This window comes from Salmo salar, chromosome 16 (assembly GCF_965601325.2).
Source record: "Salmo salar chromosome 16, fSalSal1, whole genome shotgun sequence".
Taxonomy (NCBI): domain Eukaryota; kingdom Metazoa; phylum Chordata; class Actinopteri; order Salmoniformes; family Salmonidae; genus Salmo; species Salmo salar.
Genome location: NC_138306.1, coordinates 80,643,385 through 80,663,909, shown reverse-complemented (window position 1 = coordinate 80,663,909; position 20,525 = coordinate 80,643,385). Strand labels below are relative to the sequence as shown.

General features: G+C 46.6%; 3 protein-coding genes across 4 annotated transcripts in view; 1 reads left to right on the top strand and 2 right to left on the bottom strand.

Annotated features, from left to right (window-relative positions):
• Positions 1 to 354: 354 nt before the first annotated feature.
• Positions 355 to 4,735, bottom strand: LOC106574821 (ADP-ribosylation factor-like protein 6-interacting protein 6). The gene is made up of 4 exons (XM_014150910.3): positions 4,273 to 4,735; positions 4,068 to 4,121; positions 3,760 to 3,892; positions 355 to 3,105 (listed from the first exon to the last, which is right to left on the bottom strand). The coding sequence occupies exons 1-4, from the start codon at positions 4,427 to 4,429 to the stop codon at positions 3,012 to 3,014; spliced, it is 438 nt and encodes a 145-aa protein (XP_014006385.1). The 5' UTR covers positions 4,430 to 4,735; the 3' UTR covers positions 355 to 3,011.
• Positions 4,736 to 5,632: 897 nt separating this feature from the next.
• Positions 5,633 to 16,843, bottom strand: LOC106574820 (ropporin-1). 2 transcript variants are annotated; one of them, XM_082963021.1, is made up of 6 exons: positions 16,605 to 16,843; positions 7,810 to 7,963; positions 7,388 to 7,505; positions 7,071 to 7,232; positions 6,697 to 6,878; positions 5,633 to 5,754 (listed from the first exon to the last, which is right to left on the bottom strand). In XM_082963021.1, exons 1-6 carry the CDS (start codon positions 16,759 to 16,761, stop codon positions 5,688 to 5,690), a joined length of 840 nt encoding a protein of 279 aa, XP_082819147.1. In that variant the 5' UTR covers positions 16,762 to 16,843; the 3' UTR covers positions 5,633 to 5,687. The 2 variants fall into 2 exon arrangements, with proteins under 2 accessions (XP_082819147.1, XP_082819148.1); XM_082963022.1 differs by lacking the exon at positions 16,605 to 16,843 and adding an exon at positions 9,951 to 11,033.
• The window catches only part of LOC106575792 (kalirin), a 78,490-nt gene continuing 70,075 nt past the window's right edge, over positions 12,111 to 20,525 (top strand). The window contains 3 exon segments of the mRNA XM_082963023.1: positions 12,111 to 12,224; positions 18,547 to 18,621; positions 18,863 to 18,977. Coding sequence (XP_082819149.1) covers positions 12,158 to 12,224; positions 18,547 to 18,621; positions 18,863 to 18,977 — 257 coding nt within the window. The 5' untranslated portion in view covers positions 12,111 to 12,157.

The window sequence follows — 20,525 nt, the reverse complement described above, 5'->3', positions numbered from 1 at the left end:
GTTGTTCCCTATGTGTGTATCCAGGAGTTGTTCCCTATGTGTGTGTCCAGGAGTTGTTCCCTATGTGTGTATCCAGGAGTTGTTCCCTATGTGTGTGTCCAGGAGTTGTTCCCTATGTGTGTGTCCAGGAGTTGTTCCCTATGTGTGTGTCCAGGAGTTGTTCCCTGTGTGTGTGTCCAGGAGTTGTTCCCTATGTGTGTGTCCAGGAGTTGTTGGTGTGTTGTGAGGAGGATAATGGTGAGATCAAGGAAGGAATGGACGTCCTGCTGAGGGCCTGTGTGTGTGTGTGTGTGTGTGTGTGTGTGTGTGTGTGTGTGTGTGACAACGTTTCAGATAGGAGAAAAGATACAGAAGGCAGGTGAGAGCTTCTTTACTGTTCAGTAGTACAGACAGTGTGGGAAGGAGAGACAGTGAAAGCGTAATTCAGTGAGAATAACAGTCAAATGCACAGATACACTGCATGGAACATATCTCTACAGGTTATATATTAGACACAATAAACTATAGATTTATAATGTGTGAGCCTCATTTTATATTTGAAACATTCTCTTTATAGCACAAAAACCTCTTTAGGCTAGATATATATATATATCACAATATACAGTACATTAAAAAAGATATCCTGACTTTGTAGAAACCTGGGACTCAACACTGCATCAGCCTGGAAGAGGACAGCATGGAGAACCAAACAACAAGGAGCTAGTGAGTGAGATGCTGACTTTAGTACTGGACACATTGTCTCATAGTATCACATCATGTTCTACTGCTTCTCTTGAGATGTACACATACACATGTTGAAGATTGTGGGTAAGGTCAGGTAGAACAAGGGGTTGTGGGTAAGGTCAGGGGGTCGTGGGTCAGAGCAGGGGGTTGTGGGTCAGGTCAGGTAGAACAGGAGATTGTGGGTAAGGTCAGGTTGAACAGGGGGTTGTGGGTAAGATCAGGTTGAACAGGGGGTTGTGGGTAAGGTCAGGTTGAACATGGGGTTGTGGGTAAGGTCAGGTCAGGTTGAACAGGGGGTTGTGGGTAAGGTCAGGTCAGGTTGAACAGGGGGTTGTGGGTAAGGTCAGGTCAGGTAGAACAGGGGGTTGTGGGTAAGGTCAGGTAGAACAGGGGGTTGTGGGTAAGGTCAGGTAGAACAGGGGGTTGTGGGTAAGGTCAGGTAGAACAGGGGGTTGTGGGTAAGGTCAGGTAGAACAGGGGGTTGTGGGTAAGGTCAGGTAGAACAGGGGGTTGTGGGTCGGGTCAGGTAGAACAGGGGGTTGTGGGTCGGGTCAGGTAGAACAGGGGGTTGTGGGTAAGGTCAGGTAGAACAGGGGGTTGTGGGTAAGGTCAGGTAGAACAGGGGGTTGTGGGTAAGGTCAGGTAGAACAGGGGGTTGTGGGTCGGGTCAGGTAGAACAGGGGGTTGTGGGTCGGGTCAGGTAGAACAGGGCGTTGTGGGTAAGGTCAGGTAGAACAGGGGTTGTGGGTAAGGTCAGGTAGAACAGGGGGTTGTGGGTCGGGTCAGGTAGAACAGGGGGTTGTGGGTCGGGTCAGGTAGAACAGGGGGTTGTGGGTAAGGTCAGGTAGAACAGGGGGATGTGGGTAAGGTCAGGTAGAACAGGGGGATGTGGGTAAGGTCAGGTAGAACAGGGGGTTGTGGGTAAGGTCAGGTAGAACAGGGGGTTGTGGGTAAGGTCAGGTAGAACAGGGCGTTGTGGGTAAGGTCAGGTAGAACAGGGGTTGTGGGTAAGGTCAGGTAGAACAGGGGGTTGTGGGTAAGGTCAGGTAGAACAGGGGGTTGTGGCTAAGGTCAGGTAGAACAGGGGGATGTGGGTAAGGTCAGGTAGAACAGGGGGTTGTGGGTAAGGTCAGGTAGAACAGGGGGATGTGGGTAAGGTCAGGTAGAACAGGGGGTTGTGGGTAAGGTCAGGTAGAACAGGGGGTTGTGGGTAAGGTCAGGTAGAACAGGGGGATGTGGGTAAGGTCAGGTAGAACAGGGGGATGTGGGTAAGGTCAGGTAGAACAGGGGGTTGTGGGTAAGGTCAGGTAGAACAGGGGGTTGTGGGTAAGGTCAGGTAGAACAGGGGGATGTGGGTAAGGTCAGGTAGAACAGGGGGTTGTGGGTAAGGTCAGGTAGAACAGGGGGTTGTGGGTAAGGTCAGGTAGAACAGGGGGTTGTGGGTAAGGTCAGGTAGAACAGGGGGATGTGGGTAAGGTCAGGTAGAACAGGGGGATGTGGGTAAGGTCAGGTAGAACAGGGGGTTGTGGGTAAGGTCAGGTAGAACAGGGCGTTGTGGGTAAGGTCAGGTAGAACAGGGCGTTGTGGGTAAGGTCAGGTAGAACAGGGGTTGTGGGTAAGGTCAGGTAGAACAGGGGGTTGTGGGTAAGGTCAGGTAGAACAGGGGGTTGTGGGTAAGGTCAGGTAGAACAGGGGGATGTGGGTAAGGTCAGGTAGAACAGGGGGATGTGGGTAAGGTCAGGTAGAACAGGGCGTTGTGGGTAAGGTCAGGTAGAACAGGGGGTTGTGGGTAAGGTCAGGTAGAACAGGGGGTTGTGGGTAAGGTCAGGTAGAACAGGGGGTTGTGGGTAAGGTTAGGTAGAACAGGGGGTTGTGGGTAAGGTCAGGTAGAACAGGGGGTTGTGGGTAAGGTCAGGTAGAACAGGGGGTTGTGGGTAAGGTCAGGTTGAACAGGGGGTTGTGGGTAAGGTCAGGTAGAACAGGGGGTTGTGGATAAGGTCAGGTAGAACAGGGGGTTGTGGGTAAGGTCAGGTAGAACAGGGGGATGTGGGTAAGGTCAGGTAGAACAGGGGGTTGTGGGTAAGGTCAGGTAGAACAGGGGGTTGTGGGTAAGGTCAGGTAGAACAGGGGGTTGTGGGTAAGGTCAGGTAGAACAGGGGGTTGTGGGTAAGGTCAGGTAGAACAGGGGGATGTGGGTAAGGTCAGGTAGAACAGGGGGATGTGGGTAAGGTCAGGTAGAACAGGGGGTTGTGGGTAAGGTCAGGTAGAACAGGGGGTTGTGGGTAAGGTCAGGTGAGGCTCCAGATGATGGTGATCGCCGCTACAATGCCATTTAGGACCGCCACACTGTAGCCCATATGGAAGGAGTGACCTGTCACCTGCCTGACAGACAGACAGACAGACAGAATTAGACATCAAGGGTTGCAACACATATCGACAGCTTGGGACTGTAAAGTTCTATCTGGAAAAAGATGATTCTGAGATAATTGGCTTTAAAGTTCTGAACCCTCATTGGTTTGAATGGTGTCAACTACTTGTATCTTGTATTCTTTTGAACTTAACATGAATTGAGGTATTTAGAGTACTGTATAGGTAGAGAACACTGAACAGAACAAGGCTGTTTCAATAACGACATCTTGACTAAAATACAGATAGAACCTTATAGTCCCAAGCTCTCGATATGGCATCATTCTATTTACACACGTGTGTGTCCTGCTATCTGGGCTTGGGAGAGAACAGGAAGAGATGGAACAAGAGGAGTTAGGAAAAGGACAAGAGAAGGCCAGTGGAAGAGTTAGGGAATGTAGGTTAGTCAGTGGAGGCTGCTGAGTGAGGACGGCTCATAATAATGGCTGGAATGGAGTCAGTGGAACGGTATCAACTACATGGAAACCACGTCTTTGATATGCCTGATACCTTTCCATTGACTCCATTCCAGCTGTTACTATGAGCCGTGCTCACTCAGCAGCCTCCACTGAGGTTAGTGTACAAGTGTGTGTGTGTGTGTGTGTGTGTGTGTGTGTGTGTGTGTGTTACCTGAGGTGGGCAGGGGACAGGGGCGTTGGGGGGAACGTGCCAGGCTCAAAAGAGTCAAAGTAGGTGATGGTCCATGTGAAGCTACAGCAGCAGAACCCTGCTAACACTGACATGACCAGAACACTCCAGAACCCTACAGAGGGGGAGGAGAGAGAGACAGAGGGGAGAGAGGGGTGAGCGAGAGAGAGAGGCCAGAGGGGAGAGAGAGAGGGGGCGGAGGGGAGAGAGAGAGAGAGGAACATGTTTTGTTAATTTTCTATTCTTGAGGCTTAGTCTGTATGAACTTTTGTGAACAGACCTGTACTTACCTAGGAGTCTAACCTCTGAGCCATCCTCTCCAATCACTCTCTCATTCCGCATCTCTGAAACACAAACACACAAAACAGTATACAGAAGTGACAAGATTACATATTTACATAACAAGTAACAAAAAACAATATTATTCAGCTACTGTCCAAGAGAGTCTTCATCCGCGACTAGAATTCTGTAACTCTTGTATGACAGACGTTGTACCTTTCAAGATGAGGTAAACAAAGGCGCAGAATACTGCAACGACCGACACCACCATCGCACAGCAGAACATGGAGAAAATCCTTGCGGTCCACAGTCTTCGGTTGTCCCAAAAACTCTGGTCCGGTTTGACCGGACGCTGCCGGTGTTGTATGTCCATCTTGGCAACAGTCAAGTAATACCATTCAAAAACGTTTAACTAGTTGTCAAAGCAAGCACACGCTAGATATTAACGTAGCGAAGTTAGTTACCTCTCCCAAACTGCCTTCCTTCAATTAGTGACACGCACGTTGTTAAAATAGAATGAGGGTGTATTTTAATAGTATCACTGCCCTATGTAAATAATGTCATGTAAAGTTATTTCAACAGTCCCCTTTTCGTAACTTTCTAAACTTCTGACAATGCTTTCAAAACATAGCTCCTTCCTCTTCCGTATCCGAAAACTAAACCCGCCCGAATAGCATTACTTTCCCTGACGCAACCAACAAACATCTTGTCTATTGGTTTGAACACGTCTATCATCTTCTTTTCTCACCAGTGTTCAGTAGGACACACCGCAGCTAAACGTTTTGCAACAGAAATTGGAACGAGCGCCCCTTATCTATATTTGACCTAGAGTGACGTTCAGTAGAGCACAGTGTAGCTAAACAATTTGCAACATCATTATCAAACAATGTATCACATATTGAAAGACAGTGTACCAAAACAAGCTTCAACCCAGCTTGAACAAAATGGACTTAGGTGCTCGACTGAGGGACATTCCTTACCCCTAGACACTTCAACGGGTGATTATCCACTAAAATAAAGAGAAAGGAGTATTCTGTATATATCCCATATATTAGGCCAAATATAGATAGCGCAGAGGCGAACATATATCTGTAGCACAACTGTCCAGAGCAGATTTTTGTATATGACGTGCACCTACCTGGTCAGACATGAAAACATTTGAGAACACCTGTTGCCTATTTTATCAACAGGAAACCAGTTATCTTAGTTCTGTCTATATGTTTTCTTTTTTTTTTATGACGTGCACCTCTGTCCGTTTCCTTGAATCCTCCCATCTCTGCAATAATACAAATCTTATACAATGTATTAAGCTGACAAATACGACAGGGACCAATCTCTCAGGATTTGGCTTTGACTAGAGATAGTTAGAGAACGCAACATTGTATGTGTCCTATTATTGTATTGCCTATGATAAAATAGGCTTTTGGGAACTAGAGTCCTCTATCTATCTCTATGTTTGACTTTTACTATGTGTTTCTGGCCTCTTGTGGCAGCCTCAATCAGTGATGACTTTTCACTTAATGTAATACAGAAACACTGTCCTCTGATATTGATGGAGGATATAGCAATAACAGAGTTTCTTTGGAACCATCTTTATTAGAACAAAGTTCTAAGGGGGAGAGAGGGAGAGTCTATCCCAAACGCACTTTACGACTGTTGACGAAGTCCGACACCTTCACCATCCCATCACGCGCCTTCCTGAGAGACAGACAGACAGACAGAGATACACACACATTTTGTGCAAAGTCAATTTTATTTCTCACACCTGCGTCTCCTGGTACTTGAGAGCTTTTGTTGTCACTGTGTAGCTGCTGTGTAGTTGTGTAGTTGTTGTGTCTCTGTGTAGTTGTTGTGTCTCTGTGTAGTTGTGTAGTTGTTGTGTCTCTGTGTAGCTGCTGTGTAGTTGTTGTGTCTCTGTGTAGTTGTGTAGTTGTTGTGTCTCTGTGTAGTTGTGTAGTTGTTGTGTCTCTGTTTAGTTGTGTAGTTGTTGTGTCTCTGTGTAGTTGTGTAGTTGTTGTGTCTCTGTTTAGTTGTGTAGTTGTTGTGTCTCTGTTTATTTGTGTAGTTGTTGTGTCTCTGTGTAGTTGTGTAGTTGTTGTGTCTCTGTGTAGTTGTGTAGTTGTTGTGTCTCTGTGTAGTTGTGTAGTTGTTGTGTCTCTGTTTAGTTGTGTAGTTGTTGTGTCTCTGTGTAGTTGTGTAGTTGTTGTGTCTCTGTTTAGTTGTGTAGTTGTTGTGTCTCTGTTTAGTTGTGTAGTTGTTGTGTCTCTGTGTAGTTGTGTAGTTGTTGTGTCTCTGTGTAGTTGTGTAGTTGTTGTGTCTCTGTGTAGTTGTGTAGTTGTTGTGTCTCTGTTTAGTTGTTGTGTAGTTGTGTCTCTGTTTAGTTGTGTAGTTGTTGTGTCTCTGTTTAGTTGTGTAGTTGTTGTGTCTCTGTGTAGTTGTGTAGTTGTTGTGTCTCTGTGTAGTTGTGTAGTTGTTGTGTCTCTGTGTAGTTGTGTAGTTGTTGTGTCTCTGTTTAGTTGTTGTGTAGTTGTGTAGTTGTTGTGTAGTTGTTTAGTTGCTGTGTAGTTGTTTTGTTGCTGTGTAGTTTTTTTGCTGTTGTGTAGTTGTATAGCTGTGTAGTTGTGTAACTGTTCAACTCACGCCTGAGCCTCCAAGTAGGTAATGGTTCGGTCTATCTGGGCCTGGGACACCTCTCTGTCCACCGCAGCCAGGTAGGAGTAAAGGAAGCGGAAGGTCTCGAAGGTGACGCAGGCGTCTGGGGGCTTACACGAGCTGTCTGAGTTCAGGATGTACAGCGCGTGGGTCATGGCGTTCTTGATCGTCTGCCAGAGAGAAGGCAGAGGTCACCAAGATAACAGGGGCCCAAAGGTCATTCGATAATGTCTGTATGTTATTAAGTGTGTGTGTGTGTGTGTGTGTGTGTGTGTGTGTGTGTGTGTGTGTGTGTGTGTGTGTGTGTGTGCAGCGTGCATGCATGAGTGCGTGCTTGCATGCGTGCACAATATCATATGTACCCCTCCCAGATAGCTGCAGCCCAGGGCGAAGAATTTTATCCAGTCGAGTTGATCTCCGAAGCAGCCCACTGTCATGATGTGTCTGAGAAGGTCGTCAGCCAATCCTAACGACCTCCACAGCTTGCTCACCTCCTTCTTACTGACTGTGCCATTCTTATGTAGCTGGGAAGGGGAAGGGGGGGAGAAGGGGGTAGGGAGACGGGGACAGAGAGAGAGGGAGAGATTTCACGTTTATGTGTGTATGTGTGTGTGTGTGCACGTGTGAGTCATGCATGTGTGTGTCTAGCTGTGGTGTGTTTGTGTGTGTGGCCCCGTACCTTTTCGTGCATTGTGGTGAGTACCTCAGGTGTGAGGTCCATGGTGTTGGGGGTTACCACTTTGTCTGGTGTCCTGTTCACAGGTAACGTTTTCCCCTGGACCAGAGCACTGAAGTACCTGTAGAAGACATGCATACCAGCACAATACTGGGGTTAATACAGCAGAGCAGGAATCCTGGTCTTGAAGGACTGTAGTGAATGTATGCAGGCATATATTCCACACAGTTCAGCTACAACTGACTTTAGATCAGTGGGCTTCGTCCCCTATGGGCCCTGGTCAAAAGTAGTGCACTATGTAATGAATAGGGCTCCATTTGGGAAGCAGACGAGGTCAAGGGCCAACTTTCATTCTTCTCCTCTCAGATGCTATAATACTAAACTGACCTTGGATCAGTGGCTAGGCGTAACTTCATGCTACTCACAGTGTGGCCCATTCCAGCAGGTCTTCAGGTTGTGTCCGGATGGCGTCCTTGGTGAACTGCTTCAGAATGCCGGGGAGCTCTGGAGGGATGACCACCGGTTTACCTGTGTGAGACATTCTAAACCCAGAATGGGAACCAGCGGCAACAAAAACACCTGTATGGGGAAAAGAAAATGGTATTTTAACGTCATTCTTGCAATGTCTGCCTGACTCTAAAATAAAAATGTTATAGGCTCAATGCAGTCGTATTTAAGTCAATATCAACTAAATTATTGTTAACAATGAAGTACCGTACTGTAATAGATTTATATTAAAATCAGCTGAAGGGCTTTTATTTATTTTTACTATTTTCTACATGTAGAAAAATACTGAAAACATAAAAACTATGAAATAACATATATGGAATCATATAGTAACCAAAAAAGTGTTAAATAAATCAAAATATATTTGAGATTCTTCAAATAGCCACCTTTGCCTTGACAGCTTTGCACATGCTTAGCATTCTCTCAACCAGTTTCACCTGGAATGCTTTTCCAACAGTCTTGAAGGAGTTCACACATATGCTGAGCACTTGTTGGCTGCTTTTCTTTCACTCAGCGGTCCGACTTATCCCAAACCATCTCAATTTGGTTGAGGTCGGGGGATTGTGGAGGCCAGGTCATCTGATGCAGCACTCCATCACTCTCCTTCTTGGTAAAATAGCCCTTACACAGCCTGGAGGTGTGTTGGGTCATTGTCCTGTTGAAAAACAAATGATAGTCCCACTAAGCCCAAACCAGATGGGATGGCGTATCGCTGCAGAATGCTGCGGTAGCTATGCTGGTTAAGTGTGCCTTGAATTCTAAATAAATCACAGTGTCACCAGCAAAGCACCCCACACTATAACACCTCCTCCTCCATGCTTTACGGTGGGAAATACACATGCGGAGATCATCCGTTCACCCACACCGCGTCTCACAAAGACACGGCGGTTGGAACCAAAAATCTCCAATTTGGACACCAGACCAAAGGACAAATTTCCACCAGTCTAATGTCCAGTGCTCGTGTTTCTTGGCCCAAGCAAGTTTCTTCTTCTTATTGGTGTCCTTTACTAGTGGTTTCTTTGCAGCAGTCTCCTGTGAACAGTTGATGTTGAGATGTGTCAGTTACTTGAACTCTGTGAAGCATTTATTTGGGCTGCTATTTCTGAGGCTGGTAACTCTAACAAACTTATCCACTGCAGCAGAGGAAACTCTGGGTCTTCCATTCCTGTGGCGGTCCTCATGAAAGCCAATTTCATCATAGCGCTTGATGGTTTTTGCGACTGCACTTGTAAAAACTTTCAAAGTTATTGAAAATGTTCTGTATTGACTAACCTTCATGTCTTAAAGAATGATGGATTATCATTTCTCTTTGCTTATTTGAACTGTTCTTGCCATAATATGGACTTGGTCTTTTACCAAATAGGGCTATCTGTTGCATACCACCCCTACCTTGTTACAACACAACTGGTTGGCTCAAATGCATTAAGAAGGAAAGAAATTCCACAAATGAACTTTAAGAAGGCACACCTGTTAATTGAAAGAGTGTGCAAAGCTGTCATCAGGGAAAGGATGGCTATTTGAAGAATCTCAAATATAAAATATATTTTGATTTGTTTAATACTTTTTTGGTTACTACATGATTCCATATGTGTTATTTCATAGTTTTGATGTCTTCACTATTATTCTACAATGTAGAAAATATACAAAATAAAGAAAAACCCTTGAATGAGTAGGTGTTCTAAAACTTTTGACTGGTAGTGTAGCTTTTTACCCAAAAACTATTTTAAAAGCAAGAATTTAGCAAGGAATGTCTGAGTGTAAGTCGCTCTGGATAAGAGCGTCTGCTAAATGACTTAAATGTAAATGTAAATGAGTGGGGAGGGTAACCTATGCAAACCACCTGATTAGAAGGTCCTATGTAGATTGTATAGTCAATAAGCAACTATCAGGAAATAACACTGATACAAAAAAATCTCACTTTTACGGTGTTAGTTTCATCAGCTGTAGTACAATATATAAAATACAGGAAAACTGAATTTGGACTGCACAGGGCCTTTTAAATGGCAGGCCTATAGCCTACTAATAACTGTGGATTCATAATAAATAATAAATAATTAACCTGTAAAAGACGGTGCAGTTCTCTGCGCGTGATCAGACGACGTAAACGCTGTGAAAGCGGGAAAGACAGTAGCATGTGCTGCGTCGGTTATTTTGTATCAGTTTGTGATTCCCGCGTAACAGACGGCAATTGTGACGTCACATTGTGTGCGTCCAGGGTGAGTGTGAAATGAATAACAAATGTCCGCACGGGGCGACATTTCCTCATGTTTTATCATTTGCAGCTCTCGACAGACATTTATCGGACATTTTCACAGTAGAATAGTAGTTGATCTATACGAGACGATAGTTTACCTTGAGTCATTCTACCTATAATCGAATAGTAGGGCTATATAACTTTCCTAAGATAAAGGAGTTAAACTAAAAGTGATATCTGATATGCCAACATTCCCTAAAACCTTTTATCTTTTATATTTGCCTGCTGTTCTGTACCTTTCGGACTGCTCTGAATTACTGACCTCTGCCTGCCCTGACCCTGAGCCTGCCTGCTGTTCTGTACCTTTCGGACTGCTCTGAATTACTGACCTCTGCCTGCCCTGAGCCTGCTTGCCGTTCTGTACCTTTCGGACTGCTCTGAATTACTGACCTCTGCCTGACCTTGACCTGTCGTTTGCCTGCCCCGTTTTTGTAATAAAGTTTTGTTACTTCGAACTGTCTGATTCTGGGTCTTATCTAGAAAGAGGCCAGAGTTCCTGACTTGGAATTCCGAGTTGGATGATCAGTCGAATCAAATCTACGATAGATATAACGTGATTTGATGTCATTTTATCTGTGGCCAATAACCTTGAGCCTTCTTGGATGGGCACTTCTAATGTAAATGTATGGCATCACCCAAGGGGCTTTAATTTTCTAGCTCTTCCCATAGATTTTGCAGTGACGTAGTGCCCCCATGAGTGACAGAACACCGAGCAAATCACAGCGCAACTAGAGAACATTACCAACCCCTACACTCCATATTTTCGTTGGCTGCCCCACCACCACAGAAAGCACCGAGCTAGACTGAAACACCTGCATTTTGAGCTGCTTTACTCAAGAAAGCAAAAAAGAGACCATGTTTGTATGTGGCTCTATAAAGCTATTCTTATTTTAGCTAAACAGGTGCCCTGAAGGACCGGTTGCCACTGTGTGGTATGTTATCAAATACATCAAATGCATGGTTTCCATGTGTTTGATGCCATTCTCTCCCCCCCCCCCCCCCCCCCCCCCCCCCAGCAGCCTCCAATGGTGTGTGTGTGTGCGTGTGGAGATGAGAGGGAGGTTTGGTCTGTTGTTGGGAGGCGATAACAATAGGTTACACAACCACGGCGGGCGACACATTGATGCTGCGGGTGTCACGGTTAATTGAGTGATGTCACCGGGAGCTGTGTTTTTTTCTAGATAGGCGGTTACTGCTTTTATAAATAAGAGGAGGCGGGCTGGTGATGCAATAAGCAAAGGGCAGCTCCTTTAGGCTATGCGATCAGCATCAAATATAGCCTATATAGGCAGCTTGACCCCATTAAGATAGCCTCCTCTTCTCTAATCTGGGAAGAACAAAGCAAACCATGATGTTGCCATCGTCCTTGGTGTGTGAAGACTGGTGGATGAATGACGGCATAGATCAAGCGCATTGATTTTATAGCGCCTGCCAGGGAATAAGGGAAAGTGCCTCCTACAGTCAGAGAACAGCGATGATGTTCTTCTAAAATCACTTCAGGCACCGTATGTAGTCTACACTACCGGCCTGCCTCGCCTCTGGTTGCACGCGCCGTGCATGGACAGGCTCGGGACGGTCGGTGCTCATGCAGTCAGCTGAGCCCGAGCCATCTGCACCGCATGCGTTTCGGTTTAACGCTATTGTTAGATTGGTCGGTAGGTTGGTTGTAGTTGGCAAGTAGTGGAGCATGCTGCACGAGCTTTCCGCCTCGGTATTCGGTAGGCCTACAAGGCAACTGCTGAACAAAAGCGCGCAAGGCGATACGGAGGGATATGATGTGATGTGATGCCGCGCAGGATCACGGTGACAGTAGCGGAGGCACGGGAATGCGCGCGACTACGGACGGGAATCGCTGCCAGGATACAGAAGAGAACATGGGGACGGGGCCGCGCGGTGACTGACTGACTTTCTCCCGGTAACGACCGTCTCTGCATACCGAGGGGTTCAAAAAAGGAAATAAAAAAAGAACCGACCAGCCTCTCGTTGAAGGCGTGGAGGATCTATCGGAGAGGATGATTCCCGGGGACCCTGCCCAAACCGGACCCGGTGAAGCCGGTCAGGACGGGTTGGCTAAAGCAGGTGGGCAGGCTGGGTGTTAACGGCATCCCGTGCCGAGATCGATAATGGGTGAAAAGGCTAAACCGGAGGGATTGGTCACAGCTGCCTGGCCCCCGATATGGGTGGATGTAGCCTATCGTTACTGTGCAGGAATGTGCCTGTCCGTTACCGTGAGAAATAGCACTGGCAGAGCTGTATATTCAGCCCATTATAGAATTAGACTATTTCACCGCAGCGCGCATGGTCAGGGAGGACGAAGCAAATGCGTTGAGTTTTTGGTCAATTTCTGTGATTGAGGATCCATCATGATCACTTGCCTTGGCGATGTAAACATGTTTCCCGTGCCAATAAAGCCTATTTAATTGAATTGAGAGAGAGAGAGTACAGTAGCAGCCTAGCCTATATATGTTCTATGTAGCTTGCAGCATTTGATCCGCGGTGTTATAAAACGATATCAATACAGACACACCCACATAATCTATGTGAACGTTTATTTGACCGTATTCTGTCTCGCTTTGATCTTTATACAATCCACAAACGGCCGAGCACGGGCCCGAGGCTTTTCGCTGTGATGTTAAATCGTCAGCACGTCCATTCATTCTCTCTGTGTGTGTAGTAAGCATGTACAGCTGCTATAGGCCACTGTATAGGAGCAAACATGTTACCGCAGCTGTGTGTGCAATAAGACACTAGCTACCATTACACACACACACACACGATGATTATGCATGACTATCAGACATGAAATAAGGTGTGTGTGTGTGTGTGTGTGTGCTCTCTCCAGTGAGCATGGATGGTAGAGGTCCCAACTGGTCCACAGGGCTGCATCTAGTCTAAACAGGGGTCCTCTCCTAGTTTCCTCTCCTAGTTTCCTCTCCTTACCTACCCTGATCTGAAGACACTGGACAACACACTGTGGTGGATGCCTCATCCCCTTGATTGGTCTAAAGGAGAGGACTACAGCCGAGTGAGGAATATAAGGGATATGTCTCAATACTCTTAAATGGTTTCCTCTTCATGCCTCTTTTCATCCATGATATCTTCTCCTTCATCAGCACTGACCTGAAAAACACAGGATGGGTGAAAGCAACATTGCAGATCCTTAGAGGGAATTTTTCTCATACCCTTCAGGTTGTTTCACGTCAGATGGAGGAAAAGAGATATTGAGAGGAAAAGGACTTAAGACTATTGAGATGCATCCCAGTAGGCTGTCTCATCCCAAGGGCTGGTAAGACATGGAGAGAAGGGAGGGAGAGGTTGTCACAGCGCGCCTGTGATCTGCTTCCCGGCTGCTCCTCGGAACGATCAGTGAAGGGTTCCTCTTCATTTCTCTTCATTCCTCCTCTTCCTCTCAACGCTTCTCCCCCTCTCCCTCCTCTCCTCTCTTCCCCTCTTCCTAAGGTTATCATTGGTCCCTGAGCTGGGAATATTCAAACACAGCGTTGTGTTAATGCCCTGTTTATGTAATTCATGGTGAATGAGTGCCATTATGGCCCATCCCTAGATGACTGACACACACACACACACACACACAGTATATATACTGTATATTACATGACCAAAAGTATGTGGACACCTGCTCGTCGAACATATCATTCCAAAATCATGGGCATTAATATGGAGTTGGTCCCCCTTTTGCTGCTACAACAGCCTCCACTCTTCTGGGAAGGCTTTCCACTGGATGTTGGAACTTTGCTGCTACAACAGCCTCCACTCTTCTGGGAAGGCTTTCCACTGGATGTTGGAACATTGCTGCTACAACAGCCTCCACTCTTCTGGGAAGGCTTTCCACTGGATGTTGGAACATTGCTGCTACAACAGCCTCCACTCTTCTGGGAAGGCTTTCCACTGGATGTTGGAACATTGCTGCTACAACAGCCTCCACTCTTCTGGGAAGGCTTTCCACTGGATGTTGGAACATTGCTGCTACAACAGCCTCCACTCTTCTGGGAAGGCTTTCCACTGGATGTTGGAACATTGCTGCTACAACAGCCTCCACTCTTCTGGGAAGGCTTTCCACTGGATGTTGGAACTTTGCTGCTACAACAGCCTCCACTCTTCTGGGAAGGCTTTCCACTGGATGTTGGAACATTGCTGCTACAACAGCCTCCACTCTTCTGGGAAGGCTTTCCACTGGATGTTGGAACATTGCTGCTACAACAGCCTCCACTCTTCTGGGAAGGCTTTCCACTGGATGTTGGAACATTGCTGCTACAACAGCCTCCACTCTTCTGGGAAGGCTTTCCACTGGATGTTGGAACATTGCTGCTACAACAGCCTCCACTCTTCTGGGAAGGCTTTCCACTGGATGTTGGAACATTGCTGCTACAACAGCCTCCACTCTTCTGGGAAGGCTTTCCACTGGATGTTGGAACATTGCTGCTACAACAGCCTCCACTCTTCTGGGAAGGCTTTCCACTGGATGTTGGAACATTGCTGCTACAACAGCCTCCACTCTTCTGGGAAGGCTTTCCACTGGATGTTGGAACATTGCTGCTACAACAGCCTCCACTCTTCTGGGAAGGCTTTCCACTGGATGTTGGAACATTGCTGCTACAACAGCCTCCACTCTTCTGGGAAGGCTTTCCACTGGATGTTGGAACATTGCTGCTACAACAGCCTCCACTCTTCTGGGAAGGCTTTCCACTGGATGTTGGAACATTGCTGCTACAACAGCCTCCACTCTTCTGGGAAGGCTTTCCACTGGATGTTGGAACTTTGCTGCTACAACAGCCTCCACTCTTCTGGGAAGGCTTTCCACTGGATGTTGGAACATTGCTATGGGGACTTGCTTCCATTCAGCCACAAGAGCATTAGTGAGGTCGGGCACTGATGTTGGGCGATTAGGCCTGGCTCGCAGTCGGCGTTCCAATTCATCCCAAAGGTGTTCGATGAGATTGAGGTCAGGGCTCTGTGCAGGCCAGTCAAGTTCTTCCACACTGATCTTGATAAACCATTTCTGTATGGTCCTTGCTTTGTGCACGGGGGCATTGTCATGCTGAAACAGGAAAGGGCCTTCCCCAAACTGTTGCCACAAAGTTGGAAGCACAGAATGGTCTAGAATGTAATTGTATGCTGGAGCGTTAAGACTTCCCTTCACTGGAACTAAGGGGCCTAGCCCAAACTGTGGAAAACTGCCCCAGAACATTATTCCTCCTCCACCAAACTTTACAGTTGGCACTATGCATTTGGGCAGGTAGTGTTCTCCTGGCATTGCCTTCGACTTTTAACCCAAAAACATGAGGCATGTTGCTTTTCCTGCCTTATCTACGAGAGGGAGAGGCTACAGGTTAGCAAAGAGTTAAGTTTTATTAGAAATGAAGAAAAAGTGTGTAAGATCAGATGCACAAACAGACAGGAGAGAGTACATTACTAGGAGCCATGAAGAGAAGTGTCCAGATTCCGTACAGCAGAGCAAACCCCCCCCCCCAAAAAAAAAATATATACTTGGCATTGCGCATGGTGATCTTTGGCTTGTGTGCGGCTGCTCGGCCATGAAACCCATTCATGAAGTTTCCGACTAACAGTTATTGTGCTGACGTTGCTTCCAGAGGCAGTTTGGAACTCGGAAGTGTTGCAACTGAGGACAGATGATTTTTACGCGCTTCAGCACTCGGCGGTCCCGTTCTGTGAGCTTGTGTGGCCGACCACTTTGCGGCTGAGCCGTTGTTGCTCCTAGACGTTTCCACTTCACAATAACAACACTTCCAGTTGACCGGGGCAGGTGGTATCCTATCACAGTGCCACGTTGAAAGTCATTTAGCTCTTCAGTAAGGCCATTCTACTGCCAATGTTTGTCTATGGAGATTGCATGGCAGTGTGCTCAATTTTATACACATGTCAGCAACAGGTGTGGCTGTAATAGCCAAATCCACTAATTTGAAGGTGTGTCCACATACTTTTGTATATACAGTGTATATAGAGCATTCAGAGCCTCTCTGTCTGGGGGTACACTATGGTGGTGATGAATGCACTGCAGTGTTGTGTATAAACTGCTTAGGAATAGTGTGTGTGTGTGTGTGTGTGTGTGTCTGTTTGTCTGTGTGTGCTTTATTCTCAATCTCGTAGTGTAGTTGTAATCTGTGTTGCGGTGGTACGCTGTCTGTGGCCTGGCCTGCTCTTTCGTGTGACCAGCCTGGTCTGTTTAGCCGTGTGTCTGTGTCAGATTCTCTTGTGATACACAGAGTAGTAGTAATCCGCCTTTGGCTGCACACCGTCTGGCTGTCTGTCTGCGTGCGGTGTGTGTGTGGTTGTACAAGCGATGCTCTTTTAGTCTTGCAGGGTAAACATCTGGCAGCACGGTTATAGGGCCAGCGTGACTAAGCCTTTTCAGGGGGGAATAGAAAACATAGAGATGCAGAGACAAAGATATGGAACAGTCTTGCTGATCTTCCACTTTACCTGAAGATGTTAAATCCTGCCGTCTGCCTGTTATATCCAACATATTGGTGTGTGTGATGTTTCCAGTACCGGCTGGCAGCCGCAGGGAGTTATTTGTCTTGGTGTGTGTGTGTGTTTGCGTGTCTACGTGTGTGTATGTGTGTGTGCGTGTGTACATGTGTGTGTGTGTTTGGATGTGTGTGATAAACAGAGCGTCGGTTGGTTTGGTACGATTATTTTATTTCTACTTCCTGCCACTCCCTGGAGTTCCGTGTCACAGGAAGTCTGGAGTGCCACGCTTCCTGTCACATTGGTTTCCTCTTCCTGTCCTTCACTCCTTCATGTTAATTTCTTTGTGCTTCCTCTTTCCATCGTTTTCATGGGTGAATTCACAATCGATAAGGAGAAGCCAAAACGTCTGTAACACACATGCACGTACAAAAGCATGCACACACACACGGACACACGCACACACACACACACACATAAACCTTTCAACAAACACAAAATTCAGCAAGCTATTTCCTCCATTCTGTCACAAAATGTATCATCACAATGACATTCAATGACATTCTAATGTGGACTAGAATGTTATTGTCTTGGACACACACACACACACACACACACACACACACACACACACACACACACACACACACACACACACACACACACACACACCTACATAGACACACACAAACAACTACACACACATACATACACACACATACACACACGCACCTATACACACACACACACACACACACACACACACACACACACACACACACACACACACACACACACACACACACACACACACACATACATACATACATACATACATACACACACACATACATACATACATACATACACACACACCACACCTACACACACACACCTACTGTACATACACACACACATACATACACACACACACACACACACACACACACACACACACACACACACACACACACACACACACACACACACACACACACACGCATACACACACACACACACATTTACACACACACGTGAGGGTTTGCTTGCAGAGCAGATAAACAGTATGACTCATACAGTGAGAGAATAACCTCTTAGTGACGTGGAGAGGTCAGCTAGACCCCTTGAGCTACATACTCTTACGTTCCCTCCCTCCCTCCCTCCCTCCCTCCCTCCCTCCCTCCCTCCCTCCCCCCCCCCCCCCCCCCCAACCTTGCCTTTCATCCCTTTCTCTCTGTCATCCATTGCTACCCCTACCCTTTCCAAATACTGTACACAAATACTGTACACTTCCTCTGGTACTGTATGGGAGACTGCAGAGGTACACACACACACACACACACACACACACACACACACACACACACACACACACACACACACACACACACACACACACACACACACACACACACACGACACACACACTTACGCACACAAGTGCTCCAGCTTACACTAACACAGACACATGTCCCCTCTGCAAACATCCCCCTACCTCTGTCTCTGCCCTATGCCCCAGTGCCCCAGCTGTTCCAGTCAGGATTATACCCACATCAGATTACACTAACAGGCCTAAACACCAGATGGGTTTTGTCTGCTGTCTACATGCTGTCACAGCAACCTATACACACCACACACACATTTATTTACAGTAATTTAATGTGATAGTGTAATTACAGCCTGCTGCTCAAACCCTAGTTCTTTCTCTCCCTCCGTTTCCAGGGGAGATTGTTGTTGATGTGGCTGTTCATTTGTGATCGAGCAACTAAATACTGTTTATTTACAGGGAGATTTGAAATGTAACTGTCTGTCTATATCACCTTGTCTGCCCCCACACTCTCTTTTCTCTCTGTCTCCCCCTCTCTGTCTCTCTCCTCTCTGTCTCTCTCCTCTCTGTCTCTCTGTCTCTCTTCTCTCTGTCTCTCTCCCCCTCCTCCCTCTCTCTCTTCACTAGGGGGTGCGCGGGGGGAGGGGGTGAGTGCGGTGGATGTGCTGACAGTTCTGAGGGAAAAAGTGGCCTTTGTTTCAGGTGAGTCTAGTACGGCCCTGTCCCATTTTGTTCCCTAGTCTCTTTTCCAAGCTCCCTCCATCCCCTTGCTCCATTACGTTCCCTTGTTACGTTCACTTGTCCCTTCACCTAACTCCTTACCCTTGTCCGACCGAGCCCCTCCCCTAGGCTGACATGGTATATGTCCTCGTTGAGTGTCTTGGTTCAAAACCTCTCTGGTAATGATGTGTTATGTTGCTTTTTGATGATGTCACTGTCCCAGGGGGGAGGGACAAGAGAGGCGGGCCCATCCTCACCTTCCCAGCGCGGACCAATCATGACCGAGTGAAACAGGAGGATCTAAGCAGACTGGTCACCTATCTGTCCACCATACCCAGGTAACACTCCTTCTATCACTTTATCTCTCTATCTGTCCACCATACCCAGGTAGTACTCCTTCTATCACTTTATCTCTCTATCTGTCCACCATACCCAGGTAACACTCCTTCTATCACTTTATCTCTCTATCTGTCCACCATACCCAGGTAACACTCCTTCTATCACTTTATCTCTCTATCTGTCCACCATACCCAGGTAACACTCCTTCTATCACTTTATCTCTCTATCTGTCCACCATACCCAGGTAACACTCCTTCTATCACTTTATCTCTCTCTGTCCACCATACCCAGGTAACACTCCTTCTATCACTTTATCTCTCTATCTGTCCACCATACCCAGGTAACACTCCTTCTATCACTTTATCTCTCTATCTGTCCACCATACCCAGGTAACACTCCTTCTATCACTTTATCTCTCTATCTGTCCACCATACCCAGGTAGTACTCCTTCTATCACTTTATCTCTCTATCTGTCCACCATACCCAGGTAACACTCCTTCTATCACTTTATCTCTCTATCTGTCCACCATACCCAGGTAGTACTCCTTCTATCACTTTATCTCTCTCTGTCCACCATACCCAGGTAACACTCCTTCTATCACTTTATCTCTCTATCTGTCCACCATACCCAGGTAACACTCCTTCTATCACTTTATCTCTCTATCTGTCCACCATACCCAGGTAACACTCCTTCTATCACATTATCTCTCTCTGTCCACCATACCCAGGTAACACTCCTTCTATCACTTTATCTCTCTATCTGTCCACCATACCCAGGTAACACTCCTTCTATCACTTTATCTCTCTATCTGTCCACCATACCCAGGTAGTACTCCTTCTATCACTTTATCTCTCTATCTGTCCACCATACCCAGGTAACACTCCTTCTATCACTTTATCTCTCTATCTGTCCACCATACCCAGGTAACACTCCTTCTATCACTTTATCTCTCTATCTGTCCACCATACCCAGGTAACACTCCTTCTATCACTTTCTCTCTCTATCTGTCCACCATACCCAGGTAACACTCCTTCTATCACTTTATCTCTCTCTGTCCACCATACCCAGGTAACACTCCTTCTATCACTTTATCTCTCTATCTGTCCACCATACCCAGGTAACACTCCTTCTATCACTTTCTCTCTCTATCTGTCCACCATACCCAGGTAACACTCCTTCTATCACTTTATCTCTCTATCTGTCCACCATACCCAGGTAACACTCCTTCTATCACTTTATCTCTCTATCTGTCCACCATACCCAGGTAACACTCCTTCTATCACTTTCTCTCTCTATCTGTCCACCATACCCAGGTAACACTCCTTCTATCACTTTATCTCTCTATCTGTCCACCATACCCAGGTAACACTCCTTCTATCACATTATCTCTCTCTGTCCACCATACCCAGGTAACACTCCTTCTATCACTTTATCTCTCTATCTGTCCACCATACCCAGGTAACACTCCTTCTATCACTTTATCTCTCTATCTGTCCACCATACCCAGGTAACACTCCTTCTATCACTTTATCTCTCTATCTGTCCA

Excerpts from the sequence above, each read along its gene's own strand:
- LOC106574821 (XM_014150910.3), bottom strand. The coding sequence starts at position 4,429 with ATGGACATACAACACCGGCAGCGTCCGGTCAAACCGGACCAGAGTTTT. Across the intron at positions 3,893-4,067 it reads CTCAGAGGTTAGACTCCTAG|GGTTCTGGAGTGTTCTGGTC; the intron begins GTAAGTACAGGT and ends CCCCCTCTGTAG. Across the intron at positions 3,106-3,759 it reads CTGTCCCCTGCCCACCTCAG|GCAGGTGACAGGTCACTCCT; the intron begins GTAACACACACA and ends TCTGTCTGTCAG.
- LOC106574820 (XM_082963021.1), bottom strand. The coding sequence starts at position 16,761 with ATGTACACACGCACACACACATACACACACGTAGACACGCAAACACAC. Across the intron at positions 7,964-16,604 it reads GCAGGATTTAACATCTTCAG|GTGTTTTTGTTGCCGCTGGT; the intron begins GTAAAGTGGAAG and ends TTCCCCATACAG. Across the intron at positions 7,233-7,387 it reads TCACCACAATGCACGAAAAG|CTACATAAGAATGGCACAGT; the intron begins GTACGGGGCCAC and ends TCCCCTTCCCAG.